General features: G+C 38.1%; 3 protein-coding genes and 2 long non-coding RNA genes across 7 annotated transcripts in view; 4 read left to right on the forward strand and 1 right to left on the reverse strand.

The window, feature by feature from the left end:
* LOC113638654 (BOLA class I histocompatibility antigen, alpha chain BL3-7-like) overlaps positions 1-19,332 on the forward strand; it is a 209,529-nt gene that overhangs the window by 78,037 nt on the left and 112,160 nt on the right. The gene's annotated exons all lie outside the window — the stretch shown is intronic.
* LOC113647456 (H-2 class I histocompatibility antigen, Q10 alpha chain-like) overlaps positions 1-19,332 on the forward strand; it is a 111,640-nt gene that overhangs the window by 40,051 nt on the left and 52,257 nt on the right. The window lies entirely within an intron of this gene.
* The window catches only part of LOC113647478, a 53,902-nt gene continuing 41,265 nt past the window's right edge, over positions 6,696-19,332 (forward strand). Inside the window, exons 1-5 of one of the 2 annotated variants that reach the window (XR_007143923.1) lie at positions 6,696-6,802; positions 7,014-7,355; positions 7,443-7,478; positions 7,578-7,688; positions 7,784-7,806. This is a non-coding gene — a long non-coding RNA (uncharacterized LOC113647478). Of the gene's footprint in view, positions 6,803-7,013; positions 7,356-7,442; positions 7,479-7,577; positions 7,689-7,783; positions 7,823-19,332 lie in introns of those variants that run through there. The other variant, XR_007143922.1, reaches the window with a different exon arrangement.
* Positions 9,340-12,296, forward strand: LOC113647457 (H-2 class I histocompatibility antigen, Q9 alpha chain-like). Its single transcript, XM_047818591.1, has 4 exons — positions 9,340-9,424; positions 10,742-11,008; positions 11,135-11,410; positions 11,954-12,296. Exons 1-4 carry the CDS (start codon positions 9,355-9,357, stop codon positions 12,274-12,276), a joined length of 936 nt encoding a protein of 311 aa, XP_047674547.1. The 5' UTR covers positions 9,340-9,354; the 3' UTR covers positions 12,277-12,296.
* On the reverse strand, positions 9,402-17,514 carry LOC125145509. 2 transcript variants are annotated; one of them, XR_007143919.1, is made up of 3 exons: positions 17,066-17,243; positions 11,915-12,047; positions 9,402-9,418 (listed from the first exon to the last, which is right to left on the reverse strand). It is a non-coding gene; the product is annotated as an uncharacterized LOC125145509 (long non-coding RNA). The 2 variants fall into 2 exon arrangements; XR_007143918.1 differs by lacking the exon at positions 9,402-9,418 and adding an exon at positions 11,636-11,735 and having other exon boundaries at positions 11,826-12,047; positions 17,066-17,514.

Genomic DNA, 19,332 nt, shown 5'->3' on the forward strand with positions numbered 1-19,332 from the left:
GTATATATATCAGACTCGTCACAGATTGTGTGTGTGAGTGTTTGCAGGAGTTCACACATTCCAGAGGATGTACGGTTGTGAGCTTGATGATGACGGAACTGTTGGAGGATACAATCAGTTTGGTTATGATGGAGAAGATTTCATCAGTCTGGATCTAAAAACTGGAAGATGGACTGCAGCTAAACCACAAGCTGTGATCATCAAGAACCAGTGGGAGTCTACAGGAGCTCAGGGTCAATACTGGAAGAGTTACCTGGAGACGGAGTGTATCGAGTGGGTAAAGAAGTTAGTGTCTTATGGCAGAGAGACTCTGGAGAGGAGAGGTAAAGTGTGTAATCTGTTACATTAACTAACACACACACACAGTTCTGTTTATATAAGAGTTCAGTTTATGTAAGAGTTTCTTTGTATCTTACTGTGTAGAGGAAAAATAACTTGACACTTCTAAATAAAATTGACTGGCATGTAAATGTATCTGTAAATGTCTAAATCTGAGAGAATTCTAAAATTTCTTTGCAGTTCGTCCTGAGACGTCACTGTTCCAAAAACACTCACCTTCTCCAGAGGTGGTCTGTCATGCTACAGGTTTCTTCCCCAAAGCAGTGATGATATTCTGGAGGAAGGACAGAGAGGACGTGCATGAGGAAGTGGAGCTCAGAGAGACGTTACCCAACCAGGATGGAAGCTTCCAGAAGAGAAGCATTCTGAAAGTCCCAGCTGAGGAGCTGCAGAAACACACCTACACCTGTGTGATTCAGCACAGCAGCTTGGAGGAGGAGTTAGTGCTGAATGTGAACAAGCACCAAATTCTGACAGGTTGGAGAATCACTTTTCTCTGAAACTACAGATTTACAGATAATTCATTGATGCCTCAGATAATAAAGATTTTGTGCTGATTTAACAGATAAAGTGTACAGATGGAGTGTGGTGGAGTGGATTATCAGTGGTTTATTTGTCCTCGCTGTCTGCATTCTTGGATTTGTTAGTTGGAAGAAAAAGAGGAATGGTAAGACAAGAAAAAAGTTCAAGACAACAAATTTAGAAAGCTTTTAATTCTTAATAAATATACTGTGTATTTTTTCCACAGCTAGACTATGAGAGTAAACTATTTTAGAGAATGTGCTGCAGTGAATTGTTTTGCTGTCAACTGAAAAGCATAAAATTTTTTGTTAATTTAAATTATGTCTATTAAAGGTTCCAAGAGAAAATAAAATCTTAAATAATTCTGTAGACCAAATACACCTGACAATTAACAGAGATGGTGTTTATGGAAAACAATGTGATGATTGCTCCTTCTGAACCTCATGTGGGAGAGAAAAGACCAGTCTCAGTCTTAGACTATGGATCTTCTTCTTCTTCTTCTTTCAGTTTTTCCCTTCAGGAGTCACCACAGCGAATCTCTCTCTCCACCTATCCCTATTTTCTGCATCCTCAATACAGTACTTGCACCCACTAGCTTCATATCCTTATTAATTACATCCATATACCTCCTCTTTGGCCTTCCTCTTTGCCTCCTGCCTGGCAGCTCCATGTCCAACATTCTCCTACCAATATACTCACTCTCCCTCCTCTGAACATAACCATCTTAATCTGGCCTCCCTAACTTTGTCCCCCAAACGTACAACATGAGCTGTCCCTCTGATGTACTTGTTCCTACTCCTGTCCAACCTTGTCACTCCCAAAGAGAACCTCAACATCTTCAGCTCGGCTACCTCTAGCTCTGACTCCTGTCTCTTCTTCAGTGACACTGTCTCTAAACCATACAGCATGGCCGGTCTCACCACTGTCCTGTACACCTTCCCCTTGATTCTCGCTGATATTCTCCTATCACACAGAACTCCCGACACCTTTCTCCACCCGTTCCAACCTGCCTGCACTCGCTTCATTACCTCTTTCCCACTCTCTCCATTACTCTGGACTGTTGACCCCAAGTACTTGAACTCCTGTACCTTCTTCACCTCTTCACCCTTTAACCTTACTGTTCCACTTCCCTCCCTTTCATTCACACACATGTACTCAGTCTTACTATGACTGACTTTCATTTCTCTTCTCTCCAGCGCAAACCTCCACCTCTCCAGGTTTTCCCCCACCTGCTCCCTGCTCTCACTACAGATCACAATGTCACCTGCAAACATCATCGTCCAAGGAGACTCCTGTCTAACCTCCTCTGACAACTGGTCCATCACTATAGCAAACAGGAAGGGGCTCAGAGCAGTATGTCAGAGTAGTTCAGGATATATACTGTATGAGAGGAGTATGACAGTAGTGAGATGTGCTGAAGGTCAGACAGAGAAGTTGAAGGTGGATGTGGGGCTACATCAAGAAGTTCCTTATTGCTTGCTATGGTGATGGGAGGTTGATAAATGTCAGACAGGAATCTCTGTGGACAGTGATGTTTGTGGATGACATTGTAATCTGTAGTGAGGGTAGGGAGCAGGTGAGGGAACACCTGCAAAGGTGGAGGTCCACTGTGTAAAGAAGAGGAATAAACGTCAGTCGTACTGTAGTAAGACAGAATAAATGTGCTTGAACAAGAGAGAGGGAAATAAAACAGTGAAGTTACACATGTCTGAGGTCAAGAAGGTGCAGGAGTTTAAGTATTTGGGGTCATCCGTCCAGTGCGATGGGGAGTTTGGAATTGAGGTTATGATGCAAGTGCAGGTAGGTTGGAGTGGGTGGAGGAAAGTGTCAGGTGTGTTGTGTGACAGAAGTGTCAGCAAGAATCTAAGGAAAAGTGTACAAGACAGTAGTGAGACCAGTTATGCTGTATGGGTTAGAGACTGTAGCAGTGAGGAAAAGACACGAGGCAGAGATGAAATTAGCAGAAATTGAGGTTTCTTCAGGAGTGATGAGGATGGACAGGGTTAGGAACGAGCACATGGTAAGGACAGATCAGGATGGCTGTTCTAGGGACAAAGTGAGAGAGGCTAGATTGAGATGGTTTGTACATGTACAGAGGAAGGAGATGTTTATATTGGTATATGGTTGTTGGAGATGGAGCTGCCAGGTAAGAGGTCAAGAGGAAGAACAATGATGAGATGGATGTACTGTAGATACTGTATGGATGTGTTGAAAGAGGACATGAAGTTAATTGGCCGAGGATAGAGTTAGGTGGAACAGATGAATTTCAGTGGAGACTCCTAACAGGAAAAGACTTGTAAAGTTTCATCCACACATTAATAATCCACACTATTTCTTTCACAGCCCCTACATTGCATTTTAACACACTTTTAAAGTCCAGCCGTGTTCCTGAGGATATGAGAGAGTAAGATATGATGTTTGTTCAAGATGTATCTTTATATTTTATATGGATTAAAACATGTTTACTGAACACATATCTCTTTTTCTTTCTAGGAGAGAAGAGGAAAGGGGGTGTGGTAGCTCAGTGGTTAAGGTGTTGGGCTACTGATCGGAAGGTCATTGGTTCGAACCCCAGGTCCACCAAGCTGCCACTGCTGGGCCCCTGAGCAAGGCCCTTAACCCTCAGTTGCTCAGTTGTAAGTCACTCTGGATAAGGGTGTCTGCTAAATGCCGTAAATGTAAATGTAAATGTAGGAAAGAGAGATAAAGAAGGACCCCATAGATGACTAATCAAAAAGACAGCATAATCATTTTTACTAGCATTGACTAGAGCTGTAGTCAGGATCAGTATTGTCAAATTCGAGTCCAAGATTAGCCGAGGTCGAGTCAAGGCCAAAGTCAAGTTTGCGGTAATGTTGCAGTGATGGTTGCCCTTCTGCAAGTTTTTCCCTGACTCATGAAAGCCTGCTTGGAATTTGATATTTTTGCCATTCTGACATAAATCCAAGTGGTATTGCAGTGATGGTTGACCTTCTGCAAGCTTCTCTCATGTCCACACATGACCTCTTAAGCTCACTTTGACTTGACAAACAATCACGCAAACAAATCTAAACCAGATAACAATAGAATCAGAACAAAAAACAAACAGTAAGTTGGCTCCTGCACATTGTTTAAATGTCCAAAACCCCAGAAGTGACCCAGCACTCGGGTGAGGGCTTCCACTGGTGGCCTGACGGTGGCGTAGCGGTTCAAGATGTTATAGCTTCTCTACAGCTTCTTGACAGGCCTGAAGACTTTACACTCCATTCTGACATAAATCCTAGATCAGTGGTATTGCAGTATTTAAGTTTCTCCCATGTCCACACGACTATGGAGCTCACCCAGAGTGACCATCAGGTTCCTGGTCACATCTTTTACCCTGACTCTTCTATACTGATTGCTCAGTTTGTTGGTTCCCAGCACTAGTAAGAGTTCTGCTTGTTCCAAACTTCTTCCATGTAGGAAGATCTGTGCCACGAGACAATCCTGTCTGTTTTTAAAAAGTCTGTTGTTTTCTAATACTGTGTAAATCCTGTAAATATGTGTGTTGTAAGTGTTTATGTACATGTTTATGTCTAAGTAAGAAGGTGATCCCAGTTTGAGGATGGCTGCTGGTGCTGCAGGTTCAATAAGCTGACATCTCCACCTATATGAGAGCAGCAAGCAGGATCTCTAACACATCAGTCATTCTAATGTATTTACACTAAACTGGGATAGTGGCTCATTTTAACATATTAATTGTAAACTTTGAATGTGTAATCAGAATTGTACAGTTTTGTGTTCAGTTCATTCTTTTTTCTGTTATAAGAAATAAATAAAAATACTCTAATATAGACAACTTTAGTTCAAGTGCATATTGTTTTATATGTCAAACTGATCTCAGTCTCACATGTAGAGCTTCTGTAATGAAGCCCCTGATGCAGAGGGTTAAGAATCCATGTAGAGAGTTCATTAAACAGACAATCCAAAATGTTATCCTTTTTTTTTTTTTTTGGGGGGGGGGGGGGGGGGGGGGGGGGTGTGTGTGTGTGTTTGGCTAGACATATTTAAAATATGTCACTCTTGCCTATCTTCAAAACTTGAGAGCCCTCAAGTTTAGAGTTGAAGTTTATAACTACATTATGTGTTCAACTAGCATAAGGAGAAAAATGTACAGCTTTTGTCATTTGTACCTTCACAGCTAAAAGTGTGACCTGCTGGACTGAACTGCTTGGCACACTGTATTTCCTCAGAGGCAGATGCTGGTGGTAGTGTAAATTTCTGTAATATATAAAGTTATATAGAGAAACGAGTCATTTTTTTTTATCTCAGTCTTTGATGGTTTCTGGTCTCATCAATACTGGAAATCAACTGTTTTTCTCTTCATGTAAAAGTTCCCAGATCACATCTACATTCAATTCAATTCAGTTCAATTCAATTCAAGTTTATTTGTATAGTGCTTTTTACAGTTTTTTACAGCAGCGTTACAGAACATAAACATAGAACAGAAGGTTCATATAAAGCATAAAATAAAAATTAATAAAATACAAAATTTTTACTTAAAATACAAAAACAAAGGGGAACCCATCCTCATATGGGTGACACCGGAAGGTGTGATTATAAATATACAGTCTGACAAATGTATTGATGCAGAGATGACATGGAGTATACATCCACATAAAAAGCTCTGTCTGGTAAAAGGGAAGACAATTTTAGAGAATTTTATAGATTTACTTTGAATAAAGTAGTTGTAGAATACAATTAGAGATGAAACTCCTCCAAAGTCCAGCTCTTTATCAAGATCAGACTCAGTGGGCAGCAGTGACGACAGCTTGTGTCTCTTTGGTTCATTTCATTTTGTTTCATTGATCGTTCTCTGGTTTCTTCTGGGTTTTCATCTGTTTTCTGTGGGTTTATATCTTCTGTCTTGTTTCAGTGATTTTTTTCTAGTTCCAGTTAAAAACTGATAACATGTAAATTAACCACATTCTGCTGCCAGATGGGATAAATTACTTCCTGGCAGATAAAATACAGTTAAATGCTGATTTATATTAAGGACAGAATTAAAATGATTTTAGACAAACTAAGCTCTTTATTTCTTGAGTCACCATTCAGCTGTCGTGTAAAAACCTGCCATCTCTCAAAACACAAAACAAACACATCCTCTAACTGTCCACGCGTATTTTCCAACCACAGAACTGACAGAAGTCAGTACGCAGTAGGTTTGTAGGCATTGCTTCCACATCTGAACTGAAAAGACCTCTGAGGCTCAACACCCTGTGTTTTAGCTGCTTCTTACTAACAGCTACTTTTAAACACCTGAGTTTCCACTTCCCACTTAACAAGAAAACCAAAGACTGAATGATTACAATCCTTTTCTTCATATTATTTCTGAATGTTGATTAATGTGCATCATTCACATAACTAACTCCTGTTCAAAAAAATTATAATATTAAACAAATCTGCAAACATAATGTACCGCTGACATTTATTTGAAAGTCTGGTCCATGCCACATGCAGATGCTCCTGAGTAGAAACCGGGTTGGAGGAACATCTTCACAGACACGCAGAATAAAATACTATTAAATCTGCTTCTCCACCAGCACCACCACCACTCCCCTACCCCAGAGACGCAGATAAACCAGCATTCAGTTTGCCCCACTGTCTGTTTCCTCTTTGTTTCTCATCTGATACACGATGGTTCAGTTAGAAACTGTGTTTTTCTGTGTCATGAGTAAGCGTTAATAATCTCATTTATTACTTTATTAAATCGATAAACAATTAGTCTGACTGTACACCACATGTGGCAGGAGATGATCAGCTGTTGTAATGTAGCCAGTGCCACACACACACACACACACACACACACACACACACACACACATAAATCAGCATTGGTTTAGACACACTGTTTCCTCTTTGTCTCTGGTCTGATACACAATGGTTCAGTTTAAAACTCTGTCTGTGTTTTTCTGTGTCATGGGTAAGTTTAAAATCTCATTTATTACTTTAATAAATGCTTATTTTATTTAAATATATAAATACATGAGTCATTAGTCATGACTGTGTAACTGAAAAATGTAATTATTCAAAAAACTGCAAATCCAATAAAATAAAATAAAAAAATAATCAGTCCAGTTGTGAGATTTTTACTGGGAATTATTTAATTATATATTTATATTTCTGGGTTGCAGGTTTGCTCTCAGAGACTCAGAGCTCTTTAACTTTGGAGGCAGAAGCTGGAGATAACGTTACTATTTGGTGCAAACATGATCTAAAACATCCAGATACGATCATCTGGTTTAAACACACAAGTGATTCAGTTCCACTTCTTCTTGGGTGTAAAAAGTTTTTGACATCAGCTCCATCAAAGTTGTGTTACTTCTTTAGTGAGAGTGAGAGAATAGTGATGTCTGTTCATGGCAGTAAAACATCTCTCACAATCACTGCAGTAAACGTATCTGATACAGGACTCTATTACTGCAGCTTCAGTGAGAAAATGATCTTCAGTAACTCCACATAATTACAAGTGAAAGGTCAATTTAACAATTTATACACTGAACACTTTCAGTAACAGATGATTCAGATGATTGAGGTTATAAAATTAATGTTTCTTCTTTCAGGATTAAATAAAACAGTTTCTGAAGACAAAGCAACAGGTTTCTTGGATTTTTTTCCGCCTCTCTCTTCTGTACATTTTATATTAAAATCTGATGCATGTTTACTGAGTAAAAGTCTTTCTTTAATGTTTTTTCCAGGTTCTGTGTCTCCTGCTGTGTTCTTCATGCTGATTGTGATGTTTAGTTCAGTGTCTGTGTTTCTTCTCTTTGTCCTGATCATCATACTGAAGCACAGAAAAACACACAGAGGTCAAATATATATTCCTCTAATAATAATAATAATAATAATAATAATAATAATAATAATAATAATAATAATAATAATATTCTCTCTGTTGTTTTAGGTGCTGAAGCAGATGATAATGAGGTAAATCTGATCCATATTTAATACATTAAATGTTTAACAAATATTGTTTTACTCATTTCTTTCAGTTTCTAATCATTTGAGTCTCCTGGATTTCTCAAATATTATTTTGTTATAACAAAAAAGCTTAAATGATGAATGTTAAGATGTTGATCTTCTTAAAAATGGTTTCAGTTCAGAAGTTTGCATTTCCCTTTGTGAGGTGAGATAAATACATTTTAATAATGTTTCCTGTATATCAGCCTCTGAGCTCATTCTTTTCCTCTGAGCAACTTTTATGAGATTTTATTGTAGAAAATAAAAATAAATGTTTAGGTAATATTTTTCTTGCTGCAGAGAAGATAAACATTTCATTGTGTACATTTTGGAATATATTTTTGTAGATGAATTTTAAAATGTATGTATATTTGATCAAATATTATTTTTAATACAACGGGTAATTGTTTTTAAAATTCTGATTATTAACATTTATTTGTTTTATGATCAATAAAACCTAATATTTAAATATCAATTCAGATCCCATAATTTCCACAAACTTCATCAGCTCAGAATATTTTAATGAATAATAATCCAACTGTTTGAATTTGAAACTCTTTGTTTAATTGTTCATTATATTTTGGTTATTAATGATGAATAGTTTTTTTTATTTCTGATTTTTTTTACTGAACACATGAGGTCCAGATTATTGTGTAATGTAACAGTTAATAACTGTAATAATTGTATATAATTGTATATAAAAACTCAGTAATGAACAATATCTGATTATTATAATTGGGAATTTTTTCTGCTTTGATAAAATATTTTTAAAAATACTTCATGATCCCCACACTGAGCAGCAGAAGCGAGTTGGATTGAACTGATTTATTCTTTCTATTCCTTTATCCCGTCTGCGATCTCTGTGTCATTACAGGATCCTGACTCTCAAACTGTTCTTTTTGAATACACACACACACAAGTATATATATATATATATGTATAATATATGTATAATATGAAATTTAGGGATTATTTGAAACTTCAGAAAGTTGGTATCAAATGTTTCAAGAAAATATCTGCACTTCTATCTACTTGTCTGTTCACTATATACTGTGAAATGACCTGAATTCATAGTTAGATAAAATGATGGGGGGAAGGGGGGGTGGCACAGTTACACTGCAAAGACTGAGTGGGGATAATTGCTGTAGATATTACAAACTAAAAATAATCTTCCGCACCACTGTGTACCTGTTTCACACTGGGGGGTGGGGGGGGGGGGAGCACGTATTTCCTAGTTTCTGGTTTGGTTGTGTGATTTCTTTGAAATACTGTTATGCTGCTGTACATTGTTCTTTTAAGCAGCTAACTCTTGCGAAATAATATGGACTTAACTAAACCTGACACACCACTTCAAGAAAGTTAAGAAAAACTTTTCTATTGCCACTTAACACCTAGACTTTAGAACCTGTAATTCTTCTCTATCGACTACCATAAAAGATTTGCATCACAACACACACTTCACTTTGATCAGGAACTGCACCATCTCCAGGTGAATTGTGTGTAATCTCTACAGGAATGGAGCACAATTGTGTCCTTGTGGAAGTCCTGATCATCCTCATGATGACTTTTCCTCAGGCATCTGCAGGTGAGAGTGATTTAATATAGTGAATAACTGCTGCATTGTGTTCATGTGATCATTACAGACAGAAGAAGTAACACACGTCAGCTCATGATGTTATATAATCAAAATAATTATATAAAAGGTGTGATGATGAAACAGAGTCACTGTTACAGCCTGAAGTAGATTAGTTTTCTCTAACAGCATGGCCTGGAGTCAGACATAAATCTAGTGCTAAAGTTCAACAGAGACGTCGTCACATATTTCTGTTGTTTTATCTTAGTGTGAAGCAGCGTATAGAGACACACATTTGCACTGTGCCTCTGTTAGAGATTCTGTTAGAGTAGTGACTCCTGAGAGTAAAGGGTGAGTTCAGGGTCTGAGTGATGGACTAACAGATGTGTCCAAAGTGTAAACTGTGAAAGAAAGTGCTGTAGGTATTGCAGTCTGAAAAAATCTTCTGCACCACTGTGTACATAAAAAGAGGCACACACTTCCTCTTTCAGTTAGTTTCTGGTCTGGCTTTTGTGTGATTTTTTTGAGGAACTGCTATGCTCTAAATTTAGCTGAGAGCAAGCAGAACTGCTCAGAGGTCAGCCATCACTTTCTTATAGTAGGCTACATTTTGCCATCATGTAATCAGGACTAGTTTTCAACTATGAAGAGTGTGTGAGGGCTGTGTGAGGTCACAGAGTTGGGGATGCAGTGTGTGGTGTAAATGTCTGTGATGGAGGGAAAAGAGGCTTTGATGGTCTTCTCAGCTCTCCTCACTATCTGCTGCAGGTTCTTGAGATTCGAAATAGTGCAGTTCCCAAACAAGACAGTGATTGCAGCTGCTAAGGATAGTCTTGATGGTCCATCTGTAGAACATGGTCAGGATGGGGGAGGGAGATGTGCTTTCCTCAGACTTTGTAGGAAGTAGAGACTCTGCTGAGCTTTCTTGCTGAAAGAGCTGGTGTTGAGTGACCAGGTAAAGTTCTCTGCTAGATGAACAAAAAGGAATTTGGTTCTTTTGTCAATCTCCACAGAGGATCCGTCGATGTTCAGCATCGTGGTCTCTCTCTGCTCTCCTGAAGTCAACAACCATCACTTTAATTTTGTATACGTTCAGAGAGTGTTGGCTCTACACCTTTTCCAGTTTTTTTCTCTTCACTGTCACTTGTGTTTGTTTATTAGTGATCTTAGTCTTCATACAGACTTCCATAAATATGTCTTGTTGTCTGTGACTATTGTTAAAATCATTGTATGTCGATGAATTGATGCTGGAAGTTAATCATGATTTGTGTTGAAATTCTCCAGGATTTTTTAATCAAATCATCTTAAAATCTGCTCTTTATGTTTCAGTCACACACTCTCTACAGTATTTCTACACTGCAGTTACACCAGGAATAAATTTCCCAGAGTTCACTGCTGTGGGTTTGGTGGATGGAGGACAGTTTGTGTACTACGATGGTAAGATCAGGAGGGTGATCCCAAAGACAGAGTGGATACAGAAGATGAATTATGATGATCCAGATTACTGGAATAGAGAGACACAGAATCTACAGGGATCTCAGGAGACCTTTAAAGTCAATGTGGATACAGCAATGCAGCGCTTTAATCAGACAACAGGTAAAACACACAACACACTACAGATAAAGGCACACACACATACACACACACACACAGACACACACACAGACACAGACTACAGGTGAAAACAAACACAGATGTGTGTGTGTGTGTGTGTGTGTGCAGGAGTTCACTCAGTGCAGCTGATGTACGGTTGTGACCTGGATGATGACGGGACTGTTAGAGGATACAGACAGTACGGTTATGATGGAGAAGATTTCATCAGTTTGGATCTGAAAACTGTCACATGGATTGCAGCTAAACCACAAGCTGTGATCACGAAGAACAAGTGGGATAATGATCCTGGTATGTCTGTGGCCCGAAAGAAATACCTGGATAACATCTGTATCAAGTGGTTAAAGAAGTATGTGTCTTACGGGAGAGAGATTCTGGAGAGGAAAGGTAAAGTGTGTGATCTCCTCTGTGTTTTCAGGCCTTATTTTGCTGCTTAAATCTCTCTCTCTCACTATCTCTATCTCTCTCTCGACGTGTGGATGTTTTGACGCACCTTTACATATCTGCTCAGTACTAAGACTCTCTAAACACACCTTGCTCTGTCCCTCTGTGGTTTCTTAAGTAAATATTTATATCAGCAGTGCAGAAATAAGAAAATTACTTGCCCATGTGTCTGAAGTAACTCAATGTTAATTTATTTAATTGAATTGTTGTGTAAAATCGATATTGCCCTCACAGTTGTGTGGGTATCCTGGCTATTTGCTGTGATTACCTGTAAGTCTACACCCAGATCACATTATTGTTTATATTCATGATAAAAGCACTAATGTGAAATTGATTAAATACAGCTAGAAACTTCTACATCTGTACAGCCAAAAAATGTAGATAATTGGCAAGAAAATCTCACTGCATTACAAAAGGATGTCTGACACACTTCTAAATAAGTCTCACAGGTATTTTTAATATTTCTGTCTCTGTGTGTCTCTGCAGTTCGTCCTGAGATGTCACTGTTCCAGGAAGAAGCCTCTTCTCCAGAGCTGGTGTGTCACGCTACAGGTTTCTTCCCCAAAGCAGTGATGGTCTCCTGGAGGAAGAATGGAGAAGAGGTGCATGAGGACGTGGATCTCAGAGAGACGTTACCCAACCAGGATGGAAGCTTCCAGAAGAGAAGCATTCTGAAAGTCCCAGCTGAGGAGCTGCAGAAACACACCTACACCTGTGTGATTCAGCACAGCAGCTTGGAGAAGGAGTTAGTGCTGCATGTGAGGAACGAGCGTCGAATCCTGAGCGGTCAGAGAAACACTTTCTTCTAAAACTACAGATTTACTGATGCAACAGATAATAATAATAAATATAGCTGCAAGCAGCCATTCCGGGGTCAAGCCGATCATATGCGCTCAGAACATGTCGCTGATGAACCATACCAAGTTTCGTAGCGATATGGCATTGTTTTTAAAATCTTGTGACCACTAGGTGGCACTGTCATGAAACGTTGCATACACCCTCAGGTCATGACTATAATGACATATACCAAGTTTCGTGTCGACACGCATAAGTTTTGCGAAGATACGGCCTCACGTCTGTTTTGGCGTGCTCGCCACCACACAAAAAGGCCGTCCGAAAACCGTTTCGTATCCTATGACTCAGCATGCCTCAAGAAGTCTAACAACACTCCCTTCATCATTTTAGACAAGTTTGCAGTAGTTATAAGTGAAAATAGCTATTTTTTAAATCTCGTGGCCACTAGGTGGCGCTGTCACGAAACGTTGCATGCACCCTCAGGTCATGACTATAATGACATAGCAAGTTTCGAGTCGACACGCATAAGTTTTGCGAAGATACGTCCTCACGTCCGTTTTGGCGTGCTCGCCACCATGCATGTTGCCACAGTATACAAGAAGGCATTGGTCTATCAAAAAACCTTTTGATAACTTTTTGTCTCGGGTGTCTCTAGATGCTAGATACCAAAGGACATGCAAATTGGACAAACGGTCTAGGAGGAGTTCGAAAAAGTAGGTATTACGGAAAATTCAAAATGGCAGAAAGGTATTCATGACAGAAATGATGTCATGTGGTGCATTCGATTCGGCATGAGAAAAGGATCCAAAATATGCAAGAACTGTGTCTCTAGGCCTTACGAGTCAGCAGTTATGAACATGAACGGATGTTTGGACTGTTGGTGGTGCTAAAGGGTTTTAGCTAGACACACCAAAGTTGCTAGAATAACTTCTAAGACTGGCCTCTACATGTGTGCCAAATTACATAACTTTCCTACATACGGTTCTATGGGCTGCCATTGACTTGAATAATAATAATAAGAAGAAAACCGACAATAACAATAGGTGTCTACGCCCCTTCGAGGCTTGACCCCTAATAAAGATTAAATGTAAAGATTTTAATGTACTGTAGTTCAGGTAGGTGTTTAGATGGAGTGCAGATCAATACATTAATAAGCCAAAAGTCCTTGGACACCTGATGATCAGACCTATAGGTTTGTTCATTTCTAAACCATGCGCATTAATATAGTGCTGGTTCCCATCGCTGGGAAGATTTTCCACCAGACTGTTACAGGGCTGTGTTACTGCAGCTTCACTGAGAGAATGATCTTCAGTAACTCCACATATTTACCAGTGAAAGGTCAATTTATAGAGTGAAGAGTTTCAGTAAAAGCTAAACTGACTGAGATTATAAAAGTAATAATTGATTCATCAGGAGGAATGAAAAGGTTTTGTTATTTTTCTTTACATAGAGGTTATTTTTACAGTGTAGATTTAATGGTTTAAACATGTTCTTTAATATTTTCTGCCAGTTTATCAGGTCTTTCCTGTTGTGTTCATCACTCTGATTGTGGGGTTTGGTGTTGTGATTCTTCTCATTTTCCTGATCTTCACCAATAAAAGGTAAAGCTTATTATAATAATAATAATAATAATAATAATAATAATAATAATAATAATAATAATGTTCTCCCTGTTTTGTTTTAGGTGTTAAGCAAGAAGAGAATCAGGTAAATCTGATATTACAAAACCAAAATCAAATAGTTACAGTTTCCTTGACATTTATTTATTAATGCAGATCTCATTTTTAAAGAAAAATAATAAAAGGCTTTATCTTGTTTCCTGAGTTGGTGGGTAATTTTTTAGCATTTACATTACAATCTAAATACATCCATTATGCTGTAGAATTAAAATGTAGAAATAGACAGAGAAGTAGAACTTTAAAATACGAAAGGAGAACTCTATAATAACAGAGATATACTTCTTTGTTATTGAGATTTTATTTTAGATCCCTATTGTACATTGAATTTACGGCATTTGCAGGTTCCCTTATCCAGAGCAACTTAAATTTATCTATTTATACAGCTGAGCGTTAAGGGCCTTGCTCAGGGGCCCAGCAGAAGCAGCTTCATGGTGTCATCCAACACCTTAACCATTGAGCTATTGCATCCCTCGATGTGTACTTACAGTAAAGTGTATGTATTTAAAATGATGTAGTTGTGTACAATCAATTTATTTTAAAAGTCGTCACAGTAAAGAGATTTTTTCGACAGACATTTCCAAAAACAGGAAAAAAAAGTAAATTTTGATGTTTATCGGCTTGACCAGTCAGACAGGCTAATGACCATAAAATAAATATCTTATAAATGATATAAAAAGTGATTTATGCCACATGAATGAAATAAGAATACATCATGTAATTGATGAAACGAAGCAGTTTAACTGAGTGATGCTCTGTTCTGCTCTACAGATCCTTAAGAGGAGAGGAAATGATGATGATGAAGAAGAAAAGGATTATTCCTATGTTATGTATTCTTCCGTCAGTCAGTGAGGCAGGGTAATGTGTGTACAACATATTGCACACTGTTTAGAAATGATTAGGAACCTTGAAACTGGTGAATGTTCTGCTGCATGATGATTTATAACATACAGCTTTTTATTATTATTTTTATTATTATTATTATTTAATATATGAAGCTTGTATCAGTTCCTCAGTTTGTTATTCACCATAATAAAATCTTCAGGTGTAAACTGTGTTTTAAGTAAATGAGAAAAGAACAGCTTTGTAAAGGCTCTGGCAAGAAAACTAATGTGTCAATGACTAATGATGCAACAGTGTGAGAATCTTTTGCTCTGTGTCGCATTTCATTTATTTGTCCTGTCAATAAACATTTTTCATGAAACAGAAGTAATGTCTTGAGCCCTTATTTTTAGAAGGCTAGAGAAAAGAGAACTGTAACCAATAAAGGAAAAAAAGTTAAATAATCCTTCTTAGATAGATTTACTTTATAGCTATAGATTGAACTTGGTAACATTTACTGAAAGGGATTCTTTCATCTGTGATGAGTGAAGAAATGTTTGTCCATCTCTGGTTTAAACCTGAGAGAATCAGATGGAAAAGAGGCTACACCTCAAGATACCTCAATATTAGTTACTTACTGAAGCAGAATGGACAGGATAGTATCCTTTAGACTTCTGGGAAAAGGTCTTGTGGACAAATGTGAAGAAAATATCCTCCAAATGGTGGAGGAGAAAAAGCATGTGATCTGTAAATCCCAGGCAAGTACAACTATAACAGGACTCAGTCATCTTCACTGATGATGGAATTGCTGTTTCCAGGATGTGAGAATGGTGCAGTTTTGTAATTCCTTTTTTGGTGTTTTTGTTTTGATTACAGGAAAAGACCCTAAAGTAATTCAGACTGCTTTGGTTCAAGTTCATAGATGTTGTGCTGATTCTAGTTAATTAGTTCTTTTTCAATTTTATAAGCTATTTTTTTATCTTTTTTTGTTATCTTGATATGTTATCAGGAGAAATAACACTGGACATTGTCTCAAGGCAGCTTTACATTTTAATGTAAAGTTATTTGCATTTATCAATAATGAACAATCCTTAGATGACTGCGGCAAAGAAAAATTTCCCTTAGATGGTGTGAGGAAGAACCCAGAAAGGAACTAGACTTAAAAGGGAAACCATCCTAATTTGAGCTGCAGAAACACAACTACACCTGTGTGATTCAGCACAGCAGCTTGGAGAAGGATATATATGTGCATGCAGACACACAAACACAACATATTTGCATACTTCTGTTTCTGATTGTTGCCTATATCCAGTTAAGAATTTGAGTCACCTGCCCTCTGTCCTCTGCTCAGATTTGTGGCTAATGAAAGTCTCGGAGTCTGTTGCCACTGTGATCCTTATCAGTGAGGCACTTTGTGGGATGAACTGAATATAAGCACATATTCAATTTCCACAGATAATACTATATTATAAGACATACGCAATTTTCATGGCAGAACAATAATTATCTAATCTGCCAGAAGAAATATTCCTCCACAACAATACAGGGATGGCATCAAGGACTTTGTTGACTGTGTGAGTGTAACCTGCACTTGAACACCAGTAAGAAGAAGGAGACGGTGATTGACTTCCTGAAAAGGACAACACTGTACTGTACCACACACCAGTGACTATACAGGGCTTGGACATTGAGTTGGTGGATAGTTTCAAATACCTAGGTATCCACTTAAACGATAAACTGGACTGGCTGGATAACACTGATGCTCAGTACAAGAAGGGCCAGAGTTGCCTCCACATGCTGAGGAGACTAGGGTCCTTTGGAGTTGTAACACTTTCCCGCATAACGTTTATGCTGGGGTGCCAGACAGAGATAAGTACTCTGTCAATTATAGTAAGGATTTGTTAGTCCAGCCAGAAGGAGAGTGAACAAAAGGACACATGTACCTTAATGTATGAACTTCACATATATCCCAAAACTTGGAAGAGTAAACCAAATACTGAAGAACACAAACTTTTCACCATAATTTCCAGTGTATTCAATAATAACAGTGCACCAGTTCAATCACACCACAAAACACGATTATTTAGCAATAAACATCTGTATAAACAACATCATTATCATTAACAGCAAAATTATTCATGTCACAACCCTTCAGCACAGTTCAAATAGTTCAAATAGTCTGGAAAGATTGTACAATTAGGAGTAGGGGAAGGTCACATTCGCCAGTTCGTCACTAGTTCAATCCATTGCTTCCAGTGTTAAGCAAAGTCAAAGTAGCGCTTGTTTAAGAGTTTCCCGTACTCACACCTCCACCAGCTTTCCGAAGTAAAGAGCAGCTCCCAATCCTCCGTCCGTGTTAATCTGCATTACAGGAACAGCGACATACTCCATACCACCGTGAAATAATATCCATTCGCCGCAGCAACACACAATAACTCAGCTTCCGGTGAACTTGCTCGCTCCCTGTTATCTCCGCCATGGCTCTTTTAAGCGCCTCTAGTGCCTACGTCATCTTGCATCCGGAAATGCCCGAGCGAACATAGGCGCCATCTTTGTTGCGGCCACTTTTCCCACTATCCTTAGATTAATGAACTGGGCCATATTAGATCACAATTTGTAAAATTACACCTTGAATTGTGTGCTGTTGAAAGTGCACTGTCACAGAGTGTGCAGGAATTTATTAAGAACATTTTTTGATACTGTGGTGGGAGGAAGTACAGGGTGGGACAGAAAGAGACTTACTGGACTCTGTGGAGGAGGTGGGTGAGAGGAGGATGTCAGTCAAGCTGATATCTATTATGAACAACACCTCTCACCCCCTGTATGGGACACAGGAGACCCAGTGTAGCTCTTATTTTTTGGGACTCCTACATCTCCAGTCTGCAGGTCATTCATTCCAGTGGCTGTCAGACTTTCAGATTGTAAGGCTGTCATCTGTAAAGTATTATAAATTTAAATATTATAAAATAATATAATAAGAGAGCCTCACCTCATGAGAGGACCATGAAATGGAGTTTTTTTTATGCTGATAAATGATGTCTTTCTCAGAAGAAGTTATTCATTGTACACTATAGTAACTGTATCGTCCCATTAACTTTGGGCATCAAATTATCTTTTTCTTTTACATCTAATGCCTGATGTGAGCCAAACTCAAGAGTATCAGGTTCTCTACAGACTGCACACTCAATACTGTTTTACTTCTAGACCACAGTGTGTGAGTGTGATTGGGGTCAGAGGTGACAACTTGGGGAACATTAGTGATTTTCTATTGTAATTTCATACCATTTACTTTTCCTAGCTCTAAAACATATACAGCATTTGGCAGATAAAGTCATACCAATGTCACCACCATGTATACCATTTTGTTATAAAGTCTGTTATAATGAATTCTATTGTCTGTAGTGATCTAATCATTCTTCATTTTCTTCCATTTTACATCCCACACGGCCTGTGAGTTATCTGGAAATCACAGAAACGCATTAGACTGCACTGTGAGAGCTTTTTTCTGTCTCCTGAAAGTCTTAACTAACTTTTCTTTATCTAGGAGGTTTTGAACATTTCCATTGATAGCTTTTGTATATTTTTAACATTAAATAATTGAGAGAAAAAGAGAGAAAGCTGTGTTATATTGATTGCAGATGCTGTAAAATAGCATCAGTTCACTGTTTAAGACTTTTAAAAATTTAAGACATTTTTGTCTGTTCAGTTATATCCACAGTCCTATACTAGTCTTATATATAGCTTATAAGACAAATTACTGTTCTCTGCACCACTATATCCCACAAATCTCCAGTGATCAGATGAGTTAATAAGTGAAACCTGTAAAAAAAAATGCTGCTACCCGGAGACAGAAAATGAGCTCATAGTGACGTCATAATCGAAGACCAAATGCTCATCAACCCAAATGAATAAAGGGCTGCACTAATCAGATGCATAATTGGTTCACATTTGCTTTGTGACCACAAGGCGCGCTCTCTCTCTCTCTCTCTCTCTCTCGCTCACACACACACACACACACACACACACACACACACACACACACACACACACACACACACACACACTTTTTTTAAGTCTTGTTATATCGCACTTCCATTTTTAATTAACACAAATACTAAATGTAAATAAAATGAATTTTATTTCCAGCATGTGATATCATGACCAGGATGGAGTGAACAATAAACAAGAAGGTTAAACAAAAAAACAAAAGTTTTGTCCTTAACTGATCACATGACTGGTGAAGGTTCTTGGCTTTGTAGATTTTTTTTATTCAGTATCTTTTACAGCACTGTGTCTATAGGGGGCGCTCTGAGGGTTTATAATAAATCATCAGCTAGAATAGAAAGAACCTGCAAACCAAACACTGCGTCCGCGGTTCGCTGTCATTTAAAGGTAATTTCTTACTTCAAACTCTTTCTTCACACGTCACATTGACCATGAAGCTGAGAAAACAGAATAAAACAGAAGAACAGGGGGGAAAAGCTTATTTGTTTTTTAATGTTTCTTTAATGAGCATGATTTATTTTAATGTAATTATATTAGACAAAATACTGAAGACCTCAATTATCAAAT

This window comes from Tachysurus fulvidraco, chromosome 9, assembly GCF_022655615.1.
Source record: "Tachysurus fulvidraco isolate hzauxx_2018 chromosome 9, HZAU_PFXX_2.0, whole genome shotgun sequence".
In the NCBI taxonomy this organism is placed as follows: domain Eukaryota; kingdom Metazoa; phylum Chordata; class Actinopteri; order Siluriformes; family Bagridae; genus Tachysurus; species Tachysurus fulvidraco.

Excerpts from the sequence above, each read along its gene's own strand:
- LOC113647457 (XM_047818591.1), top strand. The coding sequence starts at position 9,355 with ATGGAGCACAATTGTGTCCTTGTGGAAGTCCTGATCATCCTCATGATG. Across the intron at positions 9,425-10,741 it reads TTTTCCTCAGGCATCTGCAG|TCACACACTCTCTACAGTAT; the intron begins GTGAGAGTGATT and ends TTTATGTTTCAG. Across the intron at positions 11,411-11,953 it reads AGAGATTCTGGAGAGGAAAG|TTCGTCCTGAGATGTCACTG; the intron begins GTAAAGTGTGTG and ends GTGTCTCTGCAG.